Source organism: Anomaloglossus baeobatrachus, chromosome 6, assembly GCF_048569485.1.
Source record: "Anomaloglossus baeobatrachus isolate aAnoBae1 chromosome 6, aAnoBae1.hap1, whole genome shotgun sequence".
Taxonomy (NCBI): domain Eukaryota; kingdom Metazoa; phylum Chordata; class Amphibia; order Anura; family Aromobatidae; genus Anomaloglossus; species Anomaloglossus baeobatrachus.
In genome coordinates this window covers 368,791,269-368,818,160 of record NC_134358.1, presented here as the reverse complement: position 1 = coordinate 368,818,160, position 26,892 = coordinate 368,791,269, and the positions used below count along the sequence as shown (strand labels likewise).

Sequence of the window (26,892 nt, the reverse complement as noted above, 5' to 3'; positions counted from 1 at the left end):
CAAGGTGGACTGGGACAGGGTTGTAGCCCGCCGGTAACGACCCGGGGAACCGACTCAGAAACTGGAGCACACAGGGGGGTACTCGGACCCTGAAGCCGGGACCAGAAGCGACTGGAACTGGTTAATTAACTGATTGAGGCCAGGACTAGAGGTCCTGTCCCACCCAAAGTCCCTATTAGAAGACAACAGCCCACTGAGGGGGATACAAGGCCACCGCCAAGGCTCAGAGATTCCACGGGCAAGCGTCTGCGGGCAAGGGCTCCTTAGGCCACATCCAGCCAGCAGCGGACTCCTGAAGTTGCAAGCACAGGCAGTCCACTGTTCTAAAAAGGTGCAGGAGAAAGACAGAGACCACCAGCCGGGTGGGGGAACCAGAAAGCAGCTGGCTGTGGGCACCGACCACCATCACCTTGGTTTACCAGAGACTCGTGTGTTTCCTTAATAGTGAGTACACCAGCACCCTGCAATCGCCCATCTCCCTGCACCAAACACCAATGGGTCCCGGGGCCACCATCCCTGCCCACAGAGGGGTTAACAACTTGCTGCATAACATCTCCCCCCGGGTGCCCCGTAACTGCAGTGGTGCAGTGGTGGTGATATAGAAGGGTTAAGAGTTTCTTTATTTCTTTATTAAAGATATTTTATTGTTCCATTAGTAAGTATATCTGGTGGTAGTTCATAGTCATTATGGAGCCTTCGGAATGAGAAACAGGCTCAAGGATTATTATTGTCTGCTAAATGTTCTTCTTATCTTCTTATCTCATATGCATGACTGTACATTTTTGTTTTGCTAAAACTTAAAGGTCATATGAGCAACTTGTAAAGTCCAGCTAGAAGCCTTTTTTTGCAATATCACATTGATCTGTAAATGGTATAAATAAACTGTACCTTGGCTGAATAAACAGAAAATTGATCATGCTCACATGAATGCAGGTCTTTTCTCCGAGCGCTCGATCTTGATTAGGCCTGAAGAGGCCTAATTCAGAGGACCTCACTGATGATCCCATAAGCTGACTTTTGAAACAGAACAGCTACAACAGTTTTTGGCGCCCAACGTGGGGCCGTGGCCAACCAGCCTATTCGGAAGAAGGTTTGGGGGCTCTTGAGACAGTGAAATTTCAGCTGCAGCAAGGTGAGAAGCTTTATTCTTACACTTTATTTCACTCTCTCTGATTTCCCAAATATTCTGGGTAAGGCTGTACACACGGTTCAAGAACTCTGGCATCACCAGTGAGTATTGTTTTTTCATGCATGTCTGAATGAGAGTTGAAATGTAGAGTAATAAGATAATCTGTTGTCCGTCCATTAACTGATTGCATAGATTGCATAGCACGGAATTAGGGACAGTCTCTGTATAATTACATTTGCTGTGTTGTTGTGTTTTGTGTTTTGCTTTGGCCATCTTTGCATCTTTGATGGGCAATACACTGGTCTAGGAATATGTGTTCATAAGTGGTTTCATATTAATGCCTAGATAAAGTAGGCAAGCAATAGGTTTTTGTATATTGATGAGAAGCCTCTGAATAACAAAAGTGACGAGTAATTGAGATAAGAGACTTGGTGAAATAATATGTATGTATAAGTTTAATGGTTATAGGTCATACTGTGGACTGTGAAAAGATGTTCTGGTTGTGAAATGTCACAGGGCATAGCCATATAGAGTATTTGAGTGGATACCTGACATATGTATTTTTTTTTTCCATCAGTATCAAGAGCGGTTTAGATAATTTTATTTACATGTGAGGTTAACTAATCCTTGGAAGGTGTATTGTTACATATGTTTCTAGAATCAAGTGCTGTGAAGGTATATAAGTAGTCTCAATTTTCTGCTGGGATTGTGTATACCAGTGGGTATTAGGAATGTTTTGGAAAGCTGAACCTGGACGAAGAATTCTTTTGAGATAACACTCTTGCTAAACAAATTGTGCGCTGCTATTCTGTTGGGAGGGGGCAAGTGAACAGCTGCGCAATTTTTTTTTTGTCTTCTGCCCTCTGTAAGAAGTCAGCTCTGAGGATTGTTTTGGTTTAACTCTAGTTTACGTTCGTTGCTGGAATACTTTGTAAAGGACCAGCATGGAGTACCCAACTGCACATCAGAAGTGGGTTAGAGAGCAGTGTGGCCTTCCCACTTACATGGAGGTGGTCTAGTAGGTGAGAGGACTATCACACCTTGTCCTTCCTGCTTTATTCATCTGGTCTATTGGGTGAGAGAGGTGTTTTTTTAACCCTTCCCAATACGCCCTGCAAGTGTAGCAGGTGAGAGTGAATGCTGATTTAGCCTTCCAGCTACAACTTGAGAGCCCATTCTGACTTGCCAGGAGAAGTGTGGCCTGTTGACAAGGTCCAGGGACACTGAGAGGGAATTTTCAGAAAGGTGAGCTGTGTGGGAATAAGTTGAAGCCATGGGCAACTTGTTCAGTGTGCAGCGTGGGGCTCCAGCAGGATCCAAAACAGCCAAACAGATAGTGCAAGAAAGAGAAGGCAAAGAAGCAGTGAAAAATGTCAGACTGATACTCAAAAAGGCAGACATGCCAGAGTACGGATGTTTGGATGTTGAGAAATGGCACAGATTCAGGGAAGAAAAGAGAGGTTGGATAAAAGACAAGAGGGTAGAGCAGCAAGTAAATAAATGGTGTTGTGTGGCTGAAGAGGTGCAGCATTGTGGATATAAAGAGACCACAGCGGGAGATAAGGTGTATTATGAATGTTTTAATGCACCAAAAGCAGGAATTGTGACTGCTACCGCCCCCCCCCCCCCCCTTCACATAAGCAGAAACCCAGACCAGATGAATGCACTTGTAAACATTGTAGTCAGAAAAACCTAGACTGGAGAGATACTTGTGCTACATGTAATGTTACTCGCCCTAAGCGGATTGCACTAAATCCTGTTCGAACCAGATCACATGTTATGACAGAGGACGCTGACTCTGAGACAGAGGTAGTGAAGGAATTGAGTTTTGGGGAGGAAGCTGACGGTGAGGAAAGTAAAGAACGCCCTGGGACCAGTACAAAAAAATCAGATACATCCCGACCGAGGAAGGTCACATGAATCAGACAGACACAGAAATATCATCCGTGGAGCCCCTCTGACCAGCTAGCTATGTTGAAACAGTTACCTGACCCTGAAAACCAACCTTTCCCATTTTACAGGCAAATACAGACAATACAGGTGACTTATAAATGCACTTGGGCAGACCGCGAGAGTTTGGTGACTGCAAAGGCAGGTGACGTGTTGGGACACATACCGTATTTTTCGCTTTATAAGACGCACCTGATTATAAGACGCACCCCCAAATTTGGTGAAGGAATAGAGAATTTTTTAATAAATGGGGTCCATCTTATAATGCCAGTGTCCGTCTAACAACTAATATAGGGTATATGTCCCTCATAGCCCCCTCATCCTAAAATTAGCCCCCTTAATCTGGATATGGCCACCTTATATTGAACACGTCCCCCAGTGATGCCACATTTCCCCTATGGCTGGCACACATCCTCTATGGCTGGCAGACAGGGCCACTGTGGCAGGCAGACAGGGCCACTGTGGCAGGCAGACAGGGCCACTGTGGCAGGCAGAGAGGGTCACTGTGGCAGGCAGACAGGGCCTCTGTGGCAGGCAGACAGGGCCACATCACCCTCTGTGGCAGGCAGACAGGGCCACATCACCCTCTGTGGCAGGCAGACAGGGCCACATCACCCTCTGTGGCAGGCAGACAGGGCCACATCACCCTCTGTGGCAGGCAGACATCGCCACATCACCCTCTGTGGCAGGCAGACAGGGCCACATCACCCTCTGTGGCAGGCAGACAGGGCCACATCACCCTCTGTGGCAGGCAGACAGGGCCACATCACCCTCTGTGGCAGGCAGACAGGGCCACATCACCCTCTGTGGCAGGCAGACAGGGCCACATCACCCTCTGTGGCAGGCAGACAGGGCCACATCACCCTCTGTGGCAGACAGACAGGGCCACATCACCCTCTGTGGCAGGCAGACAGGGCCACATCACCCTCTGTGGCAGGCAGACAGGGCCACATCACCCTCTGTGGCAGGCAGACAGGGCCACATCACCCTCTGTGGCAGGCAGACAGGGCCACATCACCCTCTGTGGCAGGCAGACAGGGCCACATCACCCTCTGTGGCAGGCAGGCAGGGCCACATCACCCTCTGTGGCAGGCAGGCAGGGCCACATCAGCCTCTGTGGCAGCCAGGCAGGGCCACATCACCCTCTGTGGCAGGCAGGCAGGGCCACATCAGCCTCTGTGGCAGGCAGACAGGGCCACATCAGCCTCTGTGGCAGGCAGACAGGGCCACATCAGCCTCTGTGGCAGGCAGACAGGGCCACATCAGCCTCTGTGGCATATCGCCCCCATGTTGCTGCTTTTAGTAAAATAAACTCTTTCCTTACCTTCTGCAGCACAGTCCTGTCTCGTGTCTCCCTCCTCGGGGTTGAACTCCTCCTGTCTCCTGCACTTCCTACTTCCTAGTTCTAGTGGAGGTCATGTGATCGGCACGGCAGAGTGAAATCTCTGTGTGTCTAATCACAGCCAGCAGGAGGGAGACCGGGCAGACGCTGGAGGAGGTGAGTAAAGAGTTTATTATTTTACTACAGCAGCAGCACGGGAGGCTATATCTAACACAGGGGGAGGGGAGATCCTGTGCAATCAAAGGTAAGCACAGGCAGATAATATGCACAGCTCCCTCAGCCCATCAGCGCGATGCAGTTTCAGCACCAGGCTTCTGATGGACAGCGGCTGTGCATATTATATGAGCGGGAGAGCAGGAGATCAAACGCTGCCGCCCCCAGCCCCAAGCAGTCCCCAGCACCGCTCCAGAGCTGCCTGCACCTCCACTGGACTCTGCGTGTGTATATATATATATATATATATATACACCCCCCCCCCGTATATTCGGATTATAAGACGCACCCCCTACTTTCCCCCAAAATTTGGGGGAAGAAAAGTGCGTCTTATAAAGCGAAAAATACGGTAATTAAATCACATACTGATATGATAAAGGAGCAATCATGGGTCATGGATGTTCAGTCTGAGAGGTCTGGAATGACGTACTGTGAGGCATTGAAAGGATGGGCTACAAAGAAACAAACAGAGCAGTCTGTACTGATGACTGACGTGACACAGCAAAAAGGGAAGAGTATAGAGACGTATTTCGGGCGGTTACAGCTGAAGTGGACAGACATGGGGTATAGTGCAAGAAACGACCTTGATATCAAAATATTGGTGAATGCATTCATTGATGGTATGACTAAAGCCTGCTTTACACGTTGCAATTAGTTGTACAATCGCATTTGCGATGTGACACGCCCAGGTTGCATACGGGATCTTATGTGTTATGAGATTGCACGTAGGTCGTTCATTTGCTGTCACACGTGCGTTAGTAGTCTATGTTAAATTGATCAATTTTATGTGCGATCCTTTAGATCATGTGTTCTGTGACGTATGCATTGGGCACCTTTTTTTTTTTTTTTTTAATTTATTGACCTGACAAGCGTGTGTAATGTGTAGGGATGCATTTTTACTATGTCATCTGCCATTCAGCTCTGCTACATGGCCGCTGACAGCAGACACAGACAGCCATGTAGCAGCGGTGAATGGCAGATGACAGCAGACAGAGCCGCACTGTCAGAATGAACTCGGGTGAACTTCCCCCGACTTCATTGTCATGCTGCGGCTCTGTCTGTGTCGCATCCTGATTAGCGGTCACCTGTGAAGGATTCACCGGTGACCACTAATCCCCCGAGTGACTTAAGTTAGCTGCCCTCTCTCATATACTCACCGATCCCCGATCCCCGGCGCTGCACGGCATTCACACTGCTCCGGCGGCTTTAACTATTTTGAAAAAGCCGGCCGCCCATTAAACAATCTCGTATTCCCTGCTTTCCCCGCCCACCGGCGCCTATGATTGGTTACAGTGAGACACGCCCCCACGCTGAGTGACAGGTGTCACACTGCACCCAATCACAGCAGCCGGTGGGCGTGTTTATACTGTGTAGTGAAATAAATAATTAAATAATTAAAAAAACGGCGTGTGGTCCCCCCCAATTTTAATACCAGCCAGATAAAGCCATACGGCTGAAGGCTGGTATTCTCAGGATGGGGAGCTCCACGTTATGGGGAGCCCCCCAGCCTAACAATATCAGCCAACAGCCGCCCAGAATTGCCGCATACATTATATGCGACAGTTCTGGGGCTGTACCCGGCTCTTCCCGATTTGCCCTGGTGCGTTGGCAAATCGGGGTAATAAGGAGTTAATGGCAGCCCATAGCTGCCACTAAATCCTAGATTAATCATGTCAGGCATCTATGAGACACCTTCCATGATTAATCTGTAAATTATAGTAAATAAACACACACACACCCGAAAAAATCCTTTATTAGAAATAAAAAACACAAACATATACCCTGGTTAACCACTTTAATCAGCCCAAAAAAGCCCTCCATGTCCGGCGTAATCCAGGATGCTCCAGCTCGCTTCCAGCGCTGCTGCATGGAGGTGACCGGAGCTGCAGCAGAACCAGCCGCTCCGGTCACCTCCACACAGCAACTGAAGACAGCCGCGTGATCAGCTGAGCTGTCACTGAGGTTACCCGCTGTCACTGGATCCAGCGGTGGCCGCGGGTAACCTCAGTTACAGCTCAGCTGATCGCGCTACTTACCGCCGCTCCACTCACATCCACGCAGCAACTGAGGTGATTAGCGCGATCAGCTGAGCTGTCACTGAGGTTACCCGCGGCCACCGCTGCATCCAGGTAACCTCAGTGACAGCTCAGCTGATCGCGCAGCTGTCTTCATTAGCTGTGTGGAGGTGACAGGAGCGGCGGTGTCTGCTGCAGCTCCGGCCACCTCCATGCAGCAGCGCTGGATGCGACGCTGGACCATCCTGGATTCCGCCAGACATGGAGGGCTTTTTTGGGCTGATTAAAGTGGTTAACCAGGGAATGTGTTTGTGTTTTTTATTTCTAATAAAGGATTTTTTCGGGCGTGTGTGTTTATTTACTATAATTTACAGATTAATCATGGAAGGTGTCTCATAGACGCCTGACATGATTAATCTAGGATTTAGTGGTAGCTATGGGCTGCCAATAACTCCTTATTACCCTGATTTGCCAACGCACCAGGGCAAATCGGGAAGAGCCGGGTACAGTCCTAGAACTGTCGCATCTAATGTATGGGGCAATTCTGGGTGGCTGTTGGCTGATATTGTTAGGCTGGGGGGCTCCCCATAACGTGGAGCTCCCCATCCTGAGAATACCAGCCTTCAGCCGTATGGCTGTATCTGGCTGGTATTAAAATTGGGGGGGACCGCACGCCTTTTTTTTTAATTATTTAATTATTTATTTCACTACACAGTATAAACACGCCCACCGGCTGCTGTGATTGGGTGCAGTGTGACACCTGTCACTCAGCGTGGGGGCGTGTCTCACTGTAACCAATCATAGGCGCCGGTGGGCGGGGAAAGCAGGAAATACGAGATTGTTTAATGGGCGGCCGGCTTTTTCAAAACAGTAAAAGCCGCCGGAGCACTGTGAATGCCGTGCAGCGCCGGGGATCGGGGATCGGTGAGTATATGAGAGAGGGGGTAAGAGGGATAGACTGACATGGACAGAGAGTGAGGGACAGAGATACTGACCGACTGACAGAGATTAGTGACTGACAGACATTGTGAGGCGCTTCAGAACGCAGCTTTTCAGCTGCGCTCTGAAGCGGACCTTTTTTAAGCTGCGGTGCAGAGCGCACACCTGCGCACATAGCATCAGACACCAAAATCGTATGAGGGATGTCACACGTTACAATTGACTAGGTTCGTGCAACAAAATGCTCAATTCTAGACAAAGATACGATGTGTTTGCGATCAACGGTTTTGCGTTCAATCCTGATCGCACGTAGATGTCACACGCAGATACCTCACAAACGATGCCGGATGTGCGTCACTTACAACTTGACCCCAACGACGGATTGTGAGATATATTGAAGCGTGTGTAGCGGGCTTTAGTTTTTACGAGAAGCAGTACAGACAGCCAGACCTGAGTGGAGAAACATGGACCCAACAGACCTTCTGCAAGTAGCTAAGGGGTTGAACTAACAAAATGCAAGCGACCAGTTATGTATGCTAGAAGGAAGACAGTGGAAGCAGAGAGGGGAGGCAACAGGTGACCTAGCGACCGTACAATGCTGGAATTGTGGACAGAATGGACATTATGCCAGACAGTGCAAAAACTCCAAAAAGGAGAGGGAGCAGACTGACTCTCCTCCTTCCTTCCCTCCTCCTTTGCCTCTGACCTAGGAAACTGGCAACCCAGTGACAAACGTGTACCCTGTTTTCGTTCCCCCAGGACCTGGTCCCACCTTAATTACAACCATAACAATGCCAGGGGGGAAAGAGGCAGAATTTTTAATTGACACTGGGGCAGCCCGAACTGTGGTACATAAAGATCTGATAAAGCCAGACATGATTACTGATGAGACTGTGGAGTGTGTCGGGGTGGAGGGATTGGTGTCTGAAACTCCTTTGATAAAACAGATGAAGCTGAAATAACAAGATAGCCAGGAAATTCTCACAAAGCTTATTGTTAGTGAAAATACTCCTATAAATTTGCTGGGGGCTGATGTGTTAACTGCTATCCAGGCTACCATACAATACACCCCAGAAGGTATTACAGTCACAAGTCCCCTCTCTGACAAACACTTGTGCAAGATTGCAGCAATGGTGTACATGTCCAAATCTGCGAGAGTGTCCGATACCAGTGTGACGACATGGACTCTCATGGGTTAAAGTTTCTTAAAATCCAGCCAGACAGCATGATAGATTGTCTATAGATGGGGGAGAAGTCCCTCATTGTTTTTACAAGACTCTTGTTGACTCAATGTAATTGTGTTGGCCACTGAAAGCTAGACGTATTGTTCTCCAGACATTTCCAGTAACCATTGTATTGTAGTTGTGTATTGATAATGTAATTACCTTAGTAGCCATTGTCTAGTCGGTGACTCCCAGTGTACATGTACACCCTCAGTCTTTCTATGCACATCATTTAAATGAACATTGTCCATGCAGCTTGAAATTCCTCCAATGGGAGAAGCAATCTTGTCCAACCAATCGATGAGGACGCAGTGTATCCAAGTGGAAGGTTGTGGCTATAAAAAGGACTTCTTTAAGCCACCAGGGGTTGTTGATGATGGTTGATGGATCCAGTCTAAGCTCTTTGGAGCTGACTGGAGGATCAGGACATCTTATGGCTTCAATCTAGGGACTCCGGATCCGGTTGGAGACCATATCCACAGCCTAGGGATTTCGACTCCGGCTGCCAGGATTGTAACATCAAACCAGGACTACCTAAGGAGGACACTCAGGTTGGGACAGTTCAGTCACCTGTTACAGACTTTGCAGACCTCAGACAGCTTGGAACCTGTGAGGCATGGACATTCTAAATCCCTGGTGAGCCAGCGGAAGGGTGAGACTCTGTTGCCTGTTACATTTGTGTGTTTTGCTGGTTATGTGTTATGTGCCGTTAATTGTTTGGGGATCCAATAAAGTCTAATTATTGTGGTTCCCTCACCCTGTGTTGTCTGAGTAGTGTTACGCCCACGGTTAAGGAGGCCGGCGTTCAGTTGGGATGAGCCATGAGCCACGCTGTCTTTCTAAAGGCGGTGGGTTTTAGTGGACGAGAGCACCCACTGAGCCCCGTGTCTCCACAACCAGAACTAGTGAAGACATTGCAACAAGTTCCAGACATTGTATGGGCAAAGGGAAAAACTGATGTTGGTCGGCTTCCTATTCCCCCAGTCATGATAAAATTAAAAGAAGGCTCCACTCCTCCTTGTTTAAAACAATATCCCTTAATCCCAGACAAATCAATGGCCCAGACCAGAGATATAAGAGAATATGTGCAAGCAGGGGCTCTAGTACAAAGGTCGTCCCCCTGTAACACTCCCTTGTATCCAATCAAGAAAAAAGGGCCCAAAGGTTCCCCTGATACGTACAGAATGGTGCATGATTTGAGAGCTGTCAATGCTGTCACTGAGAGTGTAACATCAATTGTTCCAAACCCACATACCTTACTGTCACAAATCCCAGGGACCTCCAAATGTTTTACAGTAATTGATTTGGCAAATGCATTTTTCTCTGTACCTCTACACAGTGACTGTCAGTATCTTTTTGCCTTCACACATGAGGGGAAACAGTATATGTGGACAGTCCTCCCGCAAGGAGGAATGAATTCACCTACCATTTATTCTACAGCTATGGCAGGAATTCTGGAACAATGGCAACCACCTCATCCACAGGTTATGCTATTGCAGTACGTGGATAACCTTTTGCTCTGCTGTCCAGACCAGACGTCCTGCAAGGAAGCCACAATTTTGTTGCTGTGTTTTCTGGCAGAGAATGGTTGCAAAGTTTCACGTGAAAAATTACAGTACTGTAAGCAAAAGGTAACATTTTTGGGTCACTGTATCTCTGAAGGTACAAGACACCTGACTGAGGAGAAAAAACAAGCAGTCCAAAATCTCTCCTTACCCAGGTCCCACCGGCAACTGCGCACCTTTTTGGGCTTAGTGTCATACTGCAGGCCTTGGATAAGGTCTGCCTCGCAAATGATGCAACCCCTCTATGATTGTCTGTCATCTGACACATTTGACGTCACTCAGGAAGCTATGGATTCCTTCCATTCCCTTAAACTACTCATTGTATAGGCCCCGGCCCTAGGTATTCCAAATTACGATCAACCATTTTTCTTGTTTTGCACAGAACAGGGAGGGCATGCGACAGCCGTTCTCACACAGCAACATGGTGACAAACAAAGACCAATAGCTTACTACTCAGCGCGATTGGACCCAGTTATCAGAGGGTCTCCCACGTGTGTCCGCGCTGTGGCGGCTGCTGCAGTACTGCTAGGGAAGGCTTGTGAGATCACATTGACATTTCCCTTAACAATTTACTCCCCGCATGACATCCATGCTATACTTGTGCAAGTCCAACCGAAACACCTGTCTATGGCCAGGCAGCTCAGACTTGAATGTGCTCTTCTGATTCCTGAGTATGTCTCCCTCAAGAGGTGTAATGTTCTGAATCCAGCCACCCTTTTGCCAGTAGGTTCAGAAAAGGGGGAATTAGTGACAATGGTAGCAAGTGAGGATGAATACTTTGAGGTAATCCGAGCTGAACCACTCCCGCCGCATATGTCCGCGCAGGAGGCGGAGCTAACAGTGCTCATTGAGGCGTGTAGAGCGGGATCAGGTAGGAAAATTAATGTTTATTCAGACTCAAATTATGGATTTGGGATCTGTCATGATTTTGGCCCTATCTGGAGAAGTAGAGCTTTTCTTACATCAGCTGGTAAGCCTATTAAAAATGCAGAATTGGTAAAACGGTTAATGGAGGCACTAATGTTACCAGTCCAGGTTGGCATCATTAAGGTGAAAGCACACACAAAAGGTGACTCACTGGAGGTAGCGGGCAATAGAAGGGCGCATGCGGCTGCGAAAGCAGCGGTAAAGAGGCCTAGGGATCAGAGGATAGTGGCAGGGAGCCAGCAAGTCACAGCCACAGTGAGTTTGGATGTCCTGAAATCCCTCCAGCATCAGGCTGCCCAAACAGAGAAGGAACACTGGGGGAAAATGGGAGCTGGGCTGAACTCAAATGGAGTATGGGAAAGGAAGGATAGGTTGTGTTTACCAAGGTCCCTGTTCCCTATGATGGCACAAGCAACACATGGCCCCACTCATGCCTCAAAAAGTCACATGTGTAACCAGGTGAATGCCTTCTGGATCGCTCCTGGCTTCAGTTAAGTAGCCTCCAAACACGTACAATCCTGCATTATCTGCGCACAACACAACCCAGGTAAAACAGTAAAAGTCCCTAAGAAAGCAACACCCAGACCACTCTACCTGTTTCAACGACTGCAAATAGACTACATACAACTACCCAAGGTAGGAGTGTATGAATACGTCCTGGTATGTTTAGATCTCTTCTCAGGATGGGTTGAGGCCTATCCAGTAAAATGTGCAATTGCTAAAACAACTGCAGTGAAACTGAAGAAGGAACTAGTTTGTAGGTATGGCATCCCAGAAGCCATAGAAAGTGACAGGGGTACACACTTCACTGGAGAAATAATGAGGGACATTATGTAGGCCCTGGGAATAGAGCAGGCATTCCATACCCCTTATCATCCACAGAGCAGTGGAAAAGTAGAGAGATTAAACGGGACACTTAAACTAAAAATTCAAAAGGCCATGGCAGAGACAGGAAAGAATTGGGTAGAGTGCTTATCCCTGGCACTCTTTTAAGTCAGACACACTCCAAATAGAAAGACAGGCTTGTCTCCTTTTGAAGTCCTGTTTGGTAGTGCCCCAAAAACAGGTCTGTACTTTCCACAAGTGTTACAGATGCAACACGGCACTATGACAGCCTACGTTCAGGCCTTACAGGAAAGACTTAATGTGGTGCATAAACATGTCTTTTCATCCATTCCAAATCCCAATGCAAGTGCAGATGTGCATCAGCTGAATCCAGGTGATTGGGTGGTCGTGCGCAGACACGTGAGAAGGAGCCTAGATCCACGCTTTGATGGCCCATTCCTAGTCCAGCTGACCACATCCACCTCAGTGAAACTTGAGGAAAAACCCACCTAGATCCACGCCAGTCACTCTAAAAAGGTCACTCCACCGGCAGAATGACAATCTAGATTTTTGGGAAAAGCTGTACCTCGTGATGTATCTGCTACATTGACTATAGTTGGATGGGTCACTAAACCCTGGTTCCAGCTAAATATCACACGGCCCGATGGATACTCGTGGTGACTGGAATACAATTCAGACAAGGGCATAATTGCCAAAATAAAGACTAAGATTCCTCATTCGGGCCCCATTCCCCATGATGGATTATGGTTCAGTCTTCAATACAATGGTGTTGGAAATTGTGGAAAAGACAATAACTGTTTCTATATACATACACATGACTCAATCATGGACAATGAGACAGTATATCAGAAGGGTATTGAGGGCTGTACATCATCATTTATTAGATGGACTTTTAGGAGGGAGCGGGGTAGCTGTATCTCGGGTTTGACCGGAAAACAAATAAACAATATATGGTGTGCTCATAAAGTCATGAAGGGGCTTCTGAATCTGCTTTATTGTGTACAAAGTCAAACTCACTTTTGTATTTTCCCAGAGGGAGTGTTTTTGGTTTGTGGGATCGTGCTCACAAGTGGGTGAGCCCTGACATGAGAGGGGTTTGCACACTTGCCAGACTAACACAAGCCACTTTCATAGTTCCTCATAGTAAAGTAGATGTAGCAGCTGTCCCAATTCATACCTTGTATAAACGAGCAGCAGATAATACACCCCGGCCAAATGGTAGGCCTCATGTAGTAGAATTGGGAAAAGCAAATAAGGTATTTAGTGCTAAATTTTCATACACCCTTTCTTAATGCAAATGTGGGACAAGCTAGTAGAGTCCACTGACTACCTGGATGATCAAATTTTTCGGGTTCTTGAGATTCTTAATGCTACCAATGCTATACAAAAACAACTAATTGTAGTCACTAACCAGCATACTATAGTGCTAGACTTTATGACAGCAAAAGACGGCGTAATGTGTCAAATAATTGGTCCTGCCTGTTGCCATTACAGAGACCCTGCAGGCATCCTCCATGTTACAGCAGATATACAGAAAACAAGTGAACTTAGGGATAAATGGTTAAAAGAGCACGATACCTTCAAAGAACCCTGGTGGGGAAATACATTTTCTTTTATGAATCCAGCCAATTGGTTTAAGGGCCTAGCAGGTTGGGTTTCTGGCATTATACAAACCAGTATGCAAATATTGTTGTTCTGTCTATTGCTTTATATAGCTGTAAAAGCATTGATATATGCATTACCTAAACTACTGAATAATGTATGTGCTAAGAGTCCCAGTATTGAACACTCTGTAGTTTACTACGGACCCCAAATGGCCTCTGCTGACCGGGAGTAGGTGTCCACACTGAGGGTGGATGGGTGAAGTGGTAGTAAGACCCCTCATGGGTACTAGGCCTATGAGCCACCAGCTCCTATTTGGACGCCTACTGACCCTGTAGTGAAGGTTATACCATTTACAAAAGGGGGAAATTGATATAGAAGGGTTAATAGTTTCTTTATCTCTTTATTAAAGATATTTTATTGTTCCATTAGTAAGTATATCTGGTGGTAGTTCATAGTCATTATGGAGCCTTCAGAATGAGAAACAGGCTCAAGGATTATTATTGTCTGCTAAATGTTCTTCTTATCTTTTTCTTATCTCATATGCATGACTATACATTTTTGTTTTGCTAAAACTTAAAGGTCATATGAGCAACTTGTAAAGTCCAGCTAAAAGCCTTTTCAAGAAATTGCAATTTTTTGCCAAAAATCGCAAAATTTTTATAATAAGTACAGTTAGGAATTTTTAGTGCTGAAGTGCACATTTAGTGCTGGCTTTTTGTTTTTTCTTCATTGAATTGGTCGGTGGCTGACCCCCACCTTGCTATGCACCCTAATTTGGGATGTATTCTACCTGTCTAGATTTTGGCAGTTGGTGACTGTTCACATTCAGTCATCAGGCCTTGCCCACAGGCTATTTACTTCATGCAGCATTTGCTTGGACCTGTCCCGCCCACAGCCATGACTCAGTCATGGGTACGGGATTGAAATAGACCAGGTGAGTGCTGCTAAGAGCAGTTCTACTATTCATATGTGAGGCCGTATGGCACATTTTATAAAAATATTTTAGTGTAGGACTGCCTCAAATGAGATTTGCCGTGACGTGGCGAGGTAGCTCAAGAAATTGCAATTTTTTGCCAAAAATCTCAACATTTTTATAATAAGTACAGTTTGGAATTTTTAGTGCTGAAGTGCACATTTAGTGCTGGCTTTTTGTTTTTTCTTCAAGGATTATTATTGTCTGCTAAATGTTCTTCTTATCTTCGTCTTATCTCATATGCATGACTGTACATTTTTGTTTTGCTAAAACTTAAAGGTCATATGAGCAACTTGTAAAGTCCAGCTAGAAACCTTTTTTTTGCAATATCACATTGATCTGTAAATGGAATAAATAAACTGTACCTTGGCTGAATAAACAGAAAATTGATCATGCTCACATGAATGCAGGTCCTTTCTCCGAGCGCTCGATCTTGATTAGGCCTGAAGAGGCCTAATTCAGAGGACCTCACTGGTGATCCCATAAGCTGACTTTTGAAACAGAGCAGCTACAACAGTGGTGTCCAACCTCACCACACACCGTGAGTGACGTCACAAACTTAACACGGCTCAGCCCGTACATATACGTCCTACATCCACCATCCCCCACCCTTTTCATTCGGAGTGTCAGCGGGACCCCCCGGGTCCGGAGACCCTCGAGCCACCCACCGTAAGGTCCGGATCCGAGCAGCGGCAGGGGGGCACATATACCATTGGCCGAAATCACCTTTGTAATTGACATTCATGCCCATTGTGTTTGGAATCCTTTGTCATACTATTAAATATTTGAAACAATTGGGGTCCCGTTTGGAGCTATTGCATTGGGGGCCATAAGCTTATACTACTGATTGTGAGGGCACAGTTCCTGCAAAGTTCCTGTGCCTGAATAATCAACAAGATATACTAATATGTCTATTTTGGAGGGACTCCTTTCCAAATAGGACGTAATGGTACATTGCATGTAGGGAATGACTTCAAAAAGTATTTAGAATCCAATATACTCAGACTTCTGTTCCCTTCCCTTGGAGCACTGCATCTCCAATTCTGTGTTCTTGGCTGCAGCAGTCACTGTCCACATTCCCCACATTACCACTTCAACCAGTCACTGGTCTCAGCGGTATATAACATGTGGACTATATGGACTATGGTGCCTGCAATCTATGTAATCAGTGGGGAGAATTAGGGATCTATCACTGGAATGGAGGGGTTAAAATGGCAAGTATATTTTGTTTAGCTCGCTTGTAATTAATTAGCATAACCCCTTTATCCTGAATTAATAATTCCAGTTATTTAACAGTGAAACTGAAAAGATATTATATGTAATAAAGAAATACCCAGGTAATCCACCAGCTTCCATTACATTGGCCAGAGTTACATCATTAGACCAGACGTCATATTGCCATTTCCGAAGCCCCAGGACACCACATAGAACACGACCCGTGTGCAGTCCTACTCTCATATTGAGATCCACTTCTGTCGCTTCTGCTACAGATCTGAAAGAAAAAAGAATTGAAATGAAGCTACAGTTAATATGGCAAACACTGACGTTTGTATAGAGCATCATATAGCTTTTTCATTAATGTGAATGTGTCTTAGGCATGGGGACTTCTTACTCATGAAGGAATTGTAGATGCCTAATTCAGGGCGGTAATCAGGCCTCAATAAGGGATTTTATGTTTTACCTCTTGGATCCCTCATATCACAATTACAATAAAATGTACATAATTACATTACTCTGTTCTTAGCAGCTGTCTTTGTTATGAAATTAATTTGGTATTCCAGTGCTTATCTTCATTTACACCTCACTTTGCACAAAAAAATGGCCAGAAAAAGCAGTGGTGATCACAAACTGGTCGTAAAATGCTTCTTTTTCAATAGGTATGCAAAGCACATCCAGTATATACTTTAAAATGTGCAATCCGCATTTAAACAAAATTTGACCGGTGGAAAAGTATGGGCACCCTTATCAATTTCTTGATTTGAACACTCCTAACTACTTTTTACTGACTTACTAAAGCACTAAATTGGTTTTGTAACCTCATTGAGCTTTGAACTTCATAGGCAGGTGTATCCAATCATGAGAAAAGGTATTTAAGGTGGCCACTTGCAAGTTGTTCTCCTATTTGAATCTCCTATGAAGAGTGGCATCATGGGCTCCTCAAAACAACTCTCAAATGATCTGAAAACAAAGATTATTCAACATAGTTGTTCAGGGGAAGGATACAAAAAGTTGTCTCAGAGATTTAAACTGTCAGTTTCCACTGTGAGGAACATAGTAAGGAAATGAAAGAACACAGGTACAGTTCTTGTTAAGCCCAGAAGTGGCAGGCCAAGAAAAATATCAGAAAGGCAAAGAAGAAGAATGGTGAGAACAGTGAAAGACAATCCACAGACCACCTCCAAAGATCATCAGCTCCATCTTCCTGCAGATGGTGTCAATGTGCATCAGTCAACAATACAGCGCACGTTGCACAAGGAGAATCTGTATGGGAGAGTGATGCGAAAGAAGCCGTTTCTACAAGCACGCCACAAACAGAGTCGCCTGAGGTATGGAAAAGCACATTTGGACAAGCCAGTTACATTTTGGAAGAAGGTCATGTGGACTGATGAAACAAAGATTGAGTTGTTTGGTTATACAAAAAGGCGTTATGCATGGAGGCAAAAAAACACGGCATTTCAAGAAAAGCACTTGCTACCCACAGTAAAATTTGGTGGCGGTTCCATCATGCTTTGGGGCTGTGTGGCCAATGCCGGCACTGGGAATCTTGTTAAAGTCGAGGGTCGCATGGATTCAACTCAGTATCAGCAGATTCTTGACAATAATGTGCAAGAATCAGTGACGAAGTTGAAGTTACGCAGGGGATGGATATTTCAGCAAGACAATGATCCAAAACACCGCTCCAAATCTACTCAGGCATTCATGCAGAGGAACAATTACAATGTTCTGGAATGGCCATCCCAGTCCCCAGACCTGAATATCATTGAAAATCTGTGGGATGATTTGAAGCGTGCTGTCCATGCTCGGCGACCATCAAACTGAACTGAACTGGAATTGTTTTGTAAACAGAAATGGTCAAATATACCTTCATCCAGGATCCAGGAACTCATTAAAAGCTACAGGAAGCGACTAGAGGCTATTATTTTTGCAAAAGGAGGATCTACAAAATATTAATGTCACTTTTATATTGAGGTGTCCATACTTTTGCACCGGTCAAATTTTGTTTAAAGGCAGTCTGCACATTTTCTGTTAGTACAATAAACCTCATTTCAATCCAGAAATATTACTCAGTCCATCAGTTATTAGATATACGAAACTGAAATAGCTGTTGCAAAAACCCAAATTGTTTTAAAGAAAAAAGGTTAACATTAATAGGGGTGCCCAAACTTTTTCATATGACTGTATAAACAACTGTGTTTGACAATCTTCAATAGCTCAGACTGCCTTGTTTTCCCGTACTTTCAAAAATCAGAATCCTGACAGAAAGAAAAGTTGTATTAAACAGATGTCAGAGCCAGATGGACCCAAACGTATGGGTCTATGTTTAATTAGTACATATTTAGATCTGTCAGAAGACTAAAAAATAGGATAAAAAAACTCCTTAACTTTCTACTTATACAATTCTGTTCCTCATTATTGGCACGCATGAAGTGTAAGTACATAACGTGGAATAGCTCCTGAAAAAAATGAATCAAGTGAAACAGCTTTTATGTATAGAGCACTGGTGTTAGATACAAAAGAACAAATGATAAACAACAATTTATAACAATAATTAATGGTAGGGGAAAATAGAAAAACTTAAAGCTGCTGTGCCACAGGTATTGGCATCTTTACATTAAATAAGTATGGAAACACATTTTTGACTCTTTTGGTAAATTACATATGATAAATTCTCCTCCTGTGGTAAATTGTCGGTGCCCATGTGACATGAATTAGCCAGTGAATGATGACTTCAGGGTTTAAAAAAGCCACATAGTAGACCCTGTTCCTTTGTCATAATGGTGAAGACAAAGGAGCTGTCTGAGGACATCAAAACTGCTATCATTAGAAAACACAAGACTTCCAAAGGGTTTAAGGCCACCTCCAAAGACCTTGGTATCCCAGTTTCAACAGTGCACAATGCTATTAAGAAGTTTGCCAAGCATGGAACCATAAAGAACCTTCCTGGACATGGGGGAAAGAGGAAAATTAACAAGAGATGTCCTTGAAGGTTGGTGCGAATGGTGAAAAAAACACCACGTCAAACATCCAAAGACCTGAAGGCCTGGAACAGTGTGAAGTCATGGTTTCAACAAGAACCATACGCCGCATACTAAACTAAGCAGGACTTTATAAACAAAGGCAAAAAAACAAACCATTACTGAAGGAAAGACATAAAAAGGAATGACTGATCTTTGCCAAAACGTACCTTGACAAACCACAATCTTTCTGGGAAAATGTCCTGTGGACACACGAAAGAGTAACAGTTTGTTTACAGACTGCACAATGAATCTAATAAGGAAACAAACACCCTACCAATAGTTAAGTATGGTGGAGGATCTATAATGCTGTGGGGTTGCTTTGCTGCGTCTGGTACAGGAGGCCTTGCCCGTATCACAGGAATCATGAAATCAGAGAATTATTTTGAGATTTTGGAACAAAATGTCCTACTCAGTGTAAGAAAACTTAGTTTGAGTCGAAGATCATGGGTCCTACAGCAAGACAATGACCCAAAGCACACACCCAAAAGTACACAGGAATGGCTGAAAAAGAAAAAATATTCTGTTTTAACATGACCAGCAATGATTCATGACCTTCAATCCATTGAAAATCTTTGGGGTGAGCTGAAATCTGCCATTGGGAAAAAGAACCCTGCAAACATTCAAGAGCTTGAACAAACTGCAAAGGGAGAGTGGGAGAAAATACCAGCTGAGAGCAAGAAGCTTATAGATGACTACAAGAAACGTTTGGAGGCTGTCATCAATGACAAAGGGCGTGCAACCTAGTGTTAGTTAGGGGTGCCTATATTGCTGCACATGCTGATTATTTGGCTTCTTCTTTGAAAGTGCAGCATGTAAGTTGACATTGATATATTGTTGTATTACTTTGGACCACTAAATAAAAAATCCTGAAGATATAACTTTGGTGCTTTTCCATTTATTTCAGTAGATATTGTACAATCTATGAAAGAAATTAAGGGGTGCCAATAATGGTGAGTAGCACTGCATAAGTGTTTCAAATGGTCATATGCAAAAAAAGGAGGTAAATGTAAACCAGATGTACTTTTTTTTCACATGGATGAATTTAAATATTTTAATTAAGTTTTGATACAGTAAATTTTTCAAGCAAATATCACAACTGATAAACTAGGATAAGCATACAAACCAAACAGGAATGGGCATGATATTGGGAAGCAAAGTTTGAGGGTGAAATAGGACAAGATCATTAACTCAGAAGAACTGTCTCTGATATGTGTCTGCATTTCCATAACTTTAATATCTAGATGCATAAATAAATGTGTATGAGGGGTTCCCTTTGAATCCCAAGAATGTGCGAAGAGCCGCAATAATGGTCCTGCACATATGGAGAATTATGTAAGGCTGATATCCAGGTCAGAAAATTTGCTAGAAAGCTTCTCTTGGCCAGGGCCATTTACATGCTTTCCGAATAGATTCATAATAAACCTGCTTTATAGAACTGGGAGTCAGCAGTGGCGTTCACATACGAGAAGCACTGCATGCCACAAATACTCCACACAGGCCTATTTGGAGATTCTTTCAAATTAACTGCACATCATAATTTGACTTTTGTGAAAGTTGCTCAGATTTTTAGGTTTGTTAATTTACTGTTTCTAACACATCACATTCAATAATCAACTGTAAACTTGCTGCGTAAAGAAGCTCTGACACCCAATTTTACAATAGTAATAAAAAGATCCCTTAGGCCATGTCCACACGTGTGCTTTTTTCCTGCGTTTTGGTTGCATTTTAAACTGCACTGTGTTATTGACAAAATGCATGCGTTGTGCTTCCTCAGCAAAGTCTATGAGAAATCAGAAAATTCCATGCGCACGTTGTTTTTTTTTAGACAGCATTTTGTTTGTCAAATATTTCTCAAAATTGTTGCCTGAAAAGAGCAGCATGCCACTGCGTTTTGGTTGCATTTTCCACCCAGTGAAACGAATGAGGTGTCGCAGGTCTTTGTCTCTCTCTCACCGATCTCTCCCTCTCATGGATCTCTCCCTCTCATCGATCTCGCTCTCACCAATCTCTCTCTCTCATCGATCTCTCTCTCACCAATCTCTCTTTCTCACCGATCTCTCTCTCAACGATCTCTCTCACCGATCTCTCTCCTCCACACCGATCCCTCTCTCTCACACCGATCTCCCTCTCTCCATCATATTCACCAATCACTGACACCACTGTCACACTGCTACCTTAGCCTCTCCTGCTTCTGAAAATGCCGGCCGCTCATCTCATATTCACTGCTTCCCCCACCCACTGGTGTCTATGATTGGGTGCAGTCAGACAGCGACCCCACGCGGAGTGACAGCTGTCTCACTGCAACCGATCACAGCCTCCGATGGGTGGGTTTATATCATGCAGTAAAATAAATAAATGATTTTAAAAAAACGGCGTGCGGTCACCCCCAATTTTGATACCAGCCAAGGTAAAGCCACATGGCTGAAGGCTGTTTTTCTCAGGATGGGGAGCCCTACGTTTTGGGGAGCCCCACCAGCCTAAAAATCTCAGTCAGCAGCCAGCCAGAAATGCCGCATCTATTAGATGCGACAGTCCCGGGACTCTACCCAACTCATCCCAATTACCCAGGTGCAGTGGCAGTCAGGGCAATAAGGATTTAATGGCAGCCCATAGCTGCCACCAAGTCCTAGCTTAGTGATGGCAGTCAATGCCCCCATCACTAATCTGTAAGTGAAAGTAAATAAACACAAACACCGAAAAATCTTTTATTTGACATAAAAGACAAAAAAAACCCTCTCTCACCCCTTTATTAACCCCTCAAAAACACCCCCAGGTCCGACGTAACTCACACGAGGTCCCACAACGCTTCCAGCACTGCTGCATCTGACACTCACAGGGAGCGCCGTAGAACATGACCACTCACTGTGAGCTCCACGCAGCAAGTGAAGTGAGTCACGCACTATCAGCAGGATGTCACTCAGCTGATTTGCGATCACAGCTGGAGTCCTCCCCCTGTGACAGCAAATCACCTGAGTGACTGAAGGGAGCCACGCGATCAGCGGAACGTCACTCAGGTGATTTGCTGTCACAGGTGAGTCCACCTGTGACCGCAAATCAGGCCCGACACAGACAGAGCAGCGCGATGAGAATGAACTCAGGTGAACCCCCTCTGACAGCTGCAGGCCCCGCACTACTGCCTCTGTCCCGGCACTTATGTGAGAGGTTCACCCAAGTTCATTCTCATCGGGTGTCTCTGTCTCTGTCTGCAACAAGCCATGCTCTATAGTGCTGCTGTGCCAGAACAGGGATGTAGCAGAACCGAGTGGAACCGCACTGTCAGAAATGCATCCAAAATGCATTCAAAACATATTCAAAATGCATCCAAAATGCATGTGTTTTGGATGCATTTTTTTTGTCAAAAAGTGTTTACAGTCGTCAAAACGCTGCAGTTTAGTTGTCAAGCCAGAACGCAGACATGCAGAATAGCCTGAAACCTGATGAGACTTTGAAAATCTATGATTATGATTATAAACAGATCATGAGTCCAAGCCTCTGTATGGCCAGTCTGACTGATAGCTGCAGCCTGTACTGAGCAGTGTGAGATCTCAGCAGCAGGAGGGACACTGAAGAGTTGTCAATGAGACTAGGTGAATGGAAAGTGAATTAAACTTTCATAGTCAATCATACAGCTAATCTTAAAGCGGGCTTTACACGCTATGATATATATAACGAAATGTCGGCGGGTCACGTCGTAAGTGACGCACATCCGGCCTCGTTAGTGATATCGTAGCGTGTGACAGCTATGAACGAGCAGAAATACTCACCTTCTCGTTCATCGCTGACACGTCGCTCATTTTCTAAAAATCAAACGTCCTGTTGTTCATCGTACCCGGGGCAGCACACGTCGCTCCATGTGACACCCCAGGAACGATGAACTGCAGCTTACCTGCGCCCACCGGCAATGCAGAAGGAAGGAGGTGGGCGGGATGTTTACGTCTCGCTCATCTCCGCCCCTCTGCTTCTAGTCGCCGACCGCTGTGTGACGTCGCTATGCCGAACGTCCCTCCCCCTTCAGGAAGTGGATGTTCACCGCCCACAGCGAGGTCGTTTGGAAGTTAAGTACGTGTGACGGGGGTTACAACATTGTGCGACACGGGCATAAAATTGCAAATGCGATCACACGATACATTGCAATGTGTAAAGCAGTCTTTACATGGATTTTCGAAGCAAATACAGCATCTTTATCAGGGCTGAAATATTTATTTTATAATGTGTGCAGTTTGTATTGTGAAATCTAGTGAGGTGATACATCAGCTTTAAATGGACACTGTTTTTTTTAAACAAGCTTTGCATTAACTAATAGTACAGGCAAATACAAAAACTTTGCAATATATGTTATCAGAGAAATAGGAATTTTTCTCCACTTATGAGCCAATTCTTCTCTTCCTTGTGCATCATGTACTTATCATGCTCTCTCTAAAAAAAAAAGCAGCTAACATCCATCTTGGTCAAAAGAAGAGGGACTATTAGCTCAGCTATCTGGGTGCCCAATTATATTTGCCTACTGAGGTATAATGAATCAGGAGGGGGTAAGAAGATGGAGGAGAGACTGAAGAGCAGAATTAAAGACTTACAAAGACATAATTACAGACCCATGCTGCTTTCTAGAACGTATTTATTTCCTCCCTTGAGCTGCACCAAACTATTGTCAACTCCAGCTATTGTCCTCAGTCATATATTCTACCTATATTGTCTACTTTGTGGTGAGAATTTGGGTTTTGTGCAGTAAACGTTTATGTTTCATGGGCAACTGAAATGTGGATTACAGACAGAAGTTATATAATTTTACAGGTAAGGGCTCGTTCCCATGTCAGTTTTTCTTGTATGAGTTAGCACTCATACCTATGATAGTCTATGAGGTAATGCTCTTGTCCAATTTATTTCTCCTTGGTCTGAGAAACACTGATGAAACTCAGACCGAACTGGTGACATTATGATGATACTGCAGTGGGTGAGCAGACCCCTGCAAAAGGGAACATAGTTAACCCGGAAATGTTATTAATAAAAATGTTTTATTTGTATGTGCATGTGTATTGTGTTAGGGTACCCCTAGTGGCCGGGTGGGACGGCTGTCACCACAGTGGGGAGGAGGAGCCGGCAGAGACAAGGGGAGGAGAGAGCAAGGGTGTGAGGAAAAGATTAGATCAAGGGAGCAGTCGTCTCGGGGACAGGAGCGGAGCAGCAGAGCCGGGGCAGAGTGTGGGAGCTGGAAATCAGGGAAGCCGGTGAGAAAAGGAGTGGGCGGAACCTCATAGTGTGAAGCAGTCCGGTGTGGGTCCGGGCTGTGGGTAGCCAGAAGTGGGAGCCGGGCGAAGTGGAGTAGCCAGGCACATCCCCACTGGAGGGGACGCAAGGACAGGCTTCCCCCAGCTAAGAAAGCGTATCATCACCTTTATTGCTTTGTTTGGGACTTTGTGAAGAATAAAAGAATGTTTGTTCATTGCATCGAACCCTGCCTGAAGAGTGTTTGTGCGCCGGATAACATCTGCATCACCACCACACTCTGCCCCACCAAGTCATCTCCTGTCCCCATAGTGACGGTGGAACCAGGGGTAAGCCTGATTGCAAGGGCCACGACTACAAGGCCAGAGGCACCCCTGGCACCCCGTTACATGTGGCGTAGTCGGCAGGATGCGATTCCCCTGCCAGGAACCCAGGAGGCTGGAGATCGGGTCGTGCCTGAAGCACAGGATCCGGACCGTGATACAGGATTTCCAGTCCCGTGGTGGGAAGAGAACCTAGTACCCGTAGCGTTGGACCGGGTACAAGATGGCGCCAAGGAGGCCGTTATCTGTAAGGAAGAAAAGGCGCGAAGAATTGGCGCCGAAAGAAGAGCCTGGGGCTGGCCGGTGCCGAAGAGAAAGCATGGAGTACTCCGCCCAAAGAGGGGAGGCGCCAGCTCCAGGGCATGGAAGAAGAAGAAAAAGAAGTACCTCAGCGGAGGAGTCAAGATGATGCGTGAGGCTGGGGGTGGAGTCCGTTTAAGAGCGGGAAACGAAGACCCGCCTCCACTCTACCCAGTCTCAGCATTGACACCGCCGCCGTTACCAGCAAGATTGTCAGGGGCAGCGACGCCTTCACCACCGAGAGGAGCTGCAGCAGCTGCGCCTGTGGAGCCACCCTACGCCCCTGCGTCCTTCCAGAGGATCCGTCAGCAGCCGGGACAATCCCTGGGGGCATACATCCAGGCCCAAGCGGAGGAATGGAAGAGGGCCTGGCCCCCAGAGTAAGTCACCACTGCTGATCTGTTGTTTAAGTCCGGCGCCGTTTAGCCGGCAGAAGTTCTTTTGAAGTTTCACGGGACGAGCTCCCTTCTGTGTGTTTGTACGGGCAGTCGCCCCATCTAAGACCGGGAGCGCTGTTGCCAAGCCTCCGGGCGCCCATCTAAGACCGGGAGCGCTGTTGAGCCTCCGGGCGCTAGTTGAAAGAAGGACCGGCAGCGCTGCAGAAACCGCCGGGCGCGGGACTGGTGCCCTCTGTGTGGGTGCTGCGCCTATTGTGGACGGTATTGCAGATTTTACGTGCTTCTGTGTGTTTTAAGTAAGAGCCGTGCCGGGAGGCTCGGGTTTTAAGAGGGGAGGTATGCAGTGGGTGAGCAGACCCCTGCAAAAGGGAACATAGTTAACCCGGAAATGTTATTAATAAAAATGTTTTATTTGTATGTGCATGTGTATTGTGTTAGGGTACCCCTAGTGGCCGGGTGGGACGGCTGTCACCACAGTGGGGAGGAGGAGCCGGCAGAGACAAGGGTAGGAGAGAGCAAGGGTGTGAGGAAAAGATTAGATCAAGGGAGCAGTCGTCTCGGGGACAGGAGCGGAGCAGCAGAGCCGGGGCAGAGTGTGGGAGCTGGAAATCAGGGAAGCCGGTGAGAAAAGGAGTGGGCGGAACCTCATAGTGTGAAGCAGTCCGGTGTGGGTCCGGGCTGTGGGTAGCCAGAAGTGGGAGCCGGGCGAAGTGGAGTAGCCAGGCACATCCCCACTGGAGGGGACGCAAGGACAGGCTTCCCCCAGCTAAGAAAGCGTATCATCACCTTTATTGCTTTGTTTGGGACTTTGTGAAGAATAAAAGAATGTTTGTTCATTGCATCGAACCCTGCCTGAAGAGTGTTTGTGCGCCGGATAACATCTGCATCACCACCACACTCTGCCCCACCAAGTCATCTCCTGTCCCCATAGTGACGGTGGAACCAGGGGTAAGCCTGATTGCAAGGGCCACGACTACAAGGCCAGAGGCACCCCTGGCACCCCGTTACAATACTCTAACATGTGATGAACTTCTGATGAAAAACACTGATGAAACGCAAACCATGTTTCTCACGAGAGAAAAAAAACTGACATCTAAATGACCTTTGGGAGGGGGGAATGTCTAACTTCTGGGATCACAGTCACTGTTAAATATTCAAGAATCTAAATGTCCTGGTCCTGATGTCGAACTATTCTTCTGCTGTGCCCAAGAGATGTGTGGGTCCATTTCTACCTCCAGAGAAGGTGTGCATTATGATGACTGCAAAGGGCCCATGTATTGTCTTTGCACAGGGGCCATCTTCCTCCTGTGCACCTGTGTGTGTGCACCAGTGCATATGACATACTGTAAGTAATGAGGAAAGCTCACTTCCTCCTACGTGATCTATACACATGTCATAGGACATGCCAATAAGGATTTATCATAAAAGACCATAATAATTAGTAGAGTTGAGCGCGGTTCGTGGTTCGTGGTTCTCCAGTTCGCGGCTCGAGTGATTTTGGGGCATGTTCTAGATCGAACTAGAACTCGAGCTTTTTGCAAAAGCTCGGTAGTTCTAGAAACGTTCGAGAACGGTTCTAGCAGCCAAAAAACAGCTAAATCATAGCTTGGTTTCTGCTGTAATAGTGTAAGTCACTCTGTGAATCAAACTATTATCACATTTCAGTGTATAGTGTGCGTGAAC

At 45.9% G+C, this 26,892-nt stretch overlaps 1 protein-coding gene across 2 annotated transcripts in view; it reads right to left on the bottom strand.

Annotated features, from left to right (window-relative positions):
- The window catches only part of ADCY1 (adenylate cyclase 1), a 1,189,286-nt gene that overhangs the window by 452,320 nt on the left and 710,074 nt on the right, over positions 1 to 26,892 (bottom strand). For both annotated transcript variants that reach the window (XM_075315022.1, XM_075315023.1), the window contains one exon: positions 16,061 to 16,219. In XM_075315022.1, coding sequence (XP_075171137.1) covers positions 16,061 to 16,219 — 159 coding nt within the window. The remainder of the gene's footprint in view (positions 1 to 16,060; positions 16,220 to 26,892) is intronic.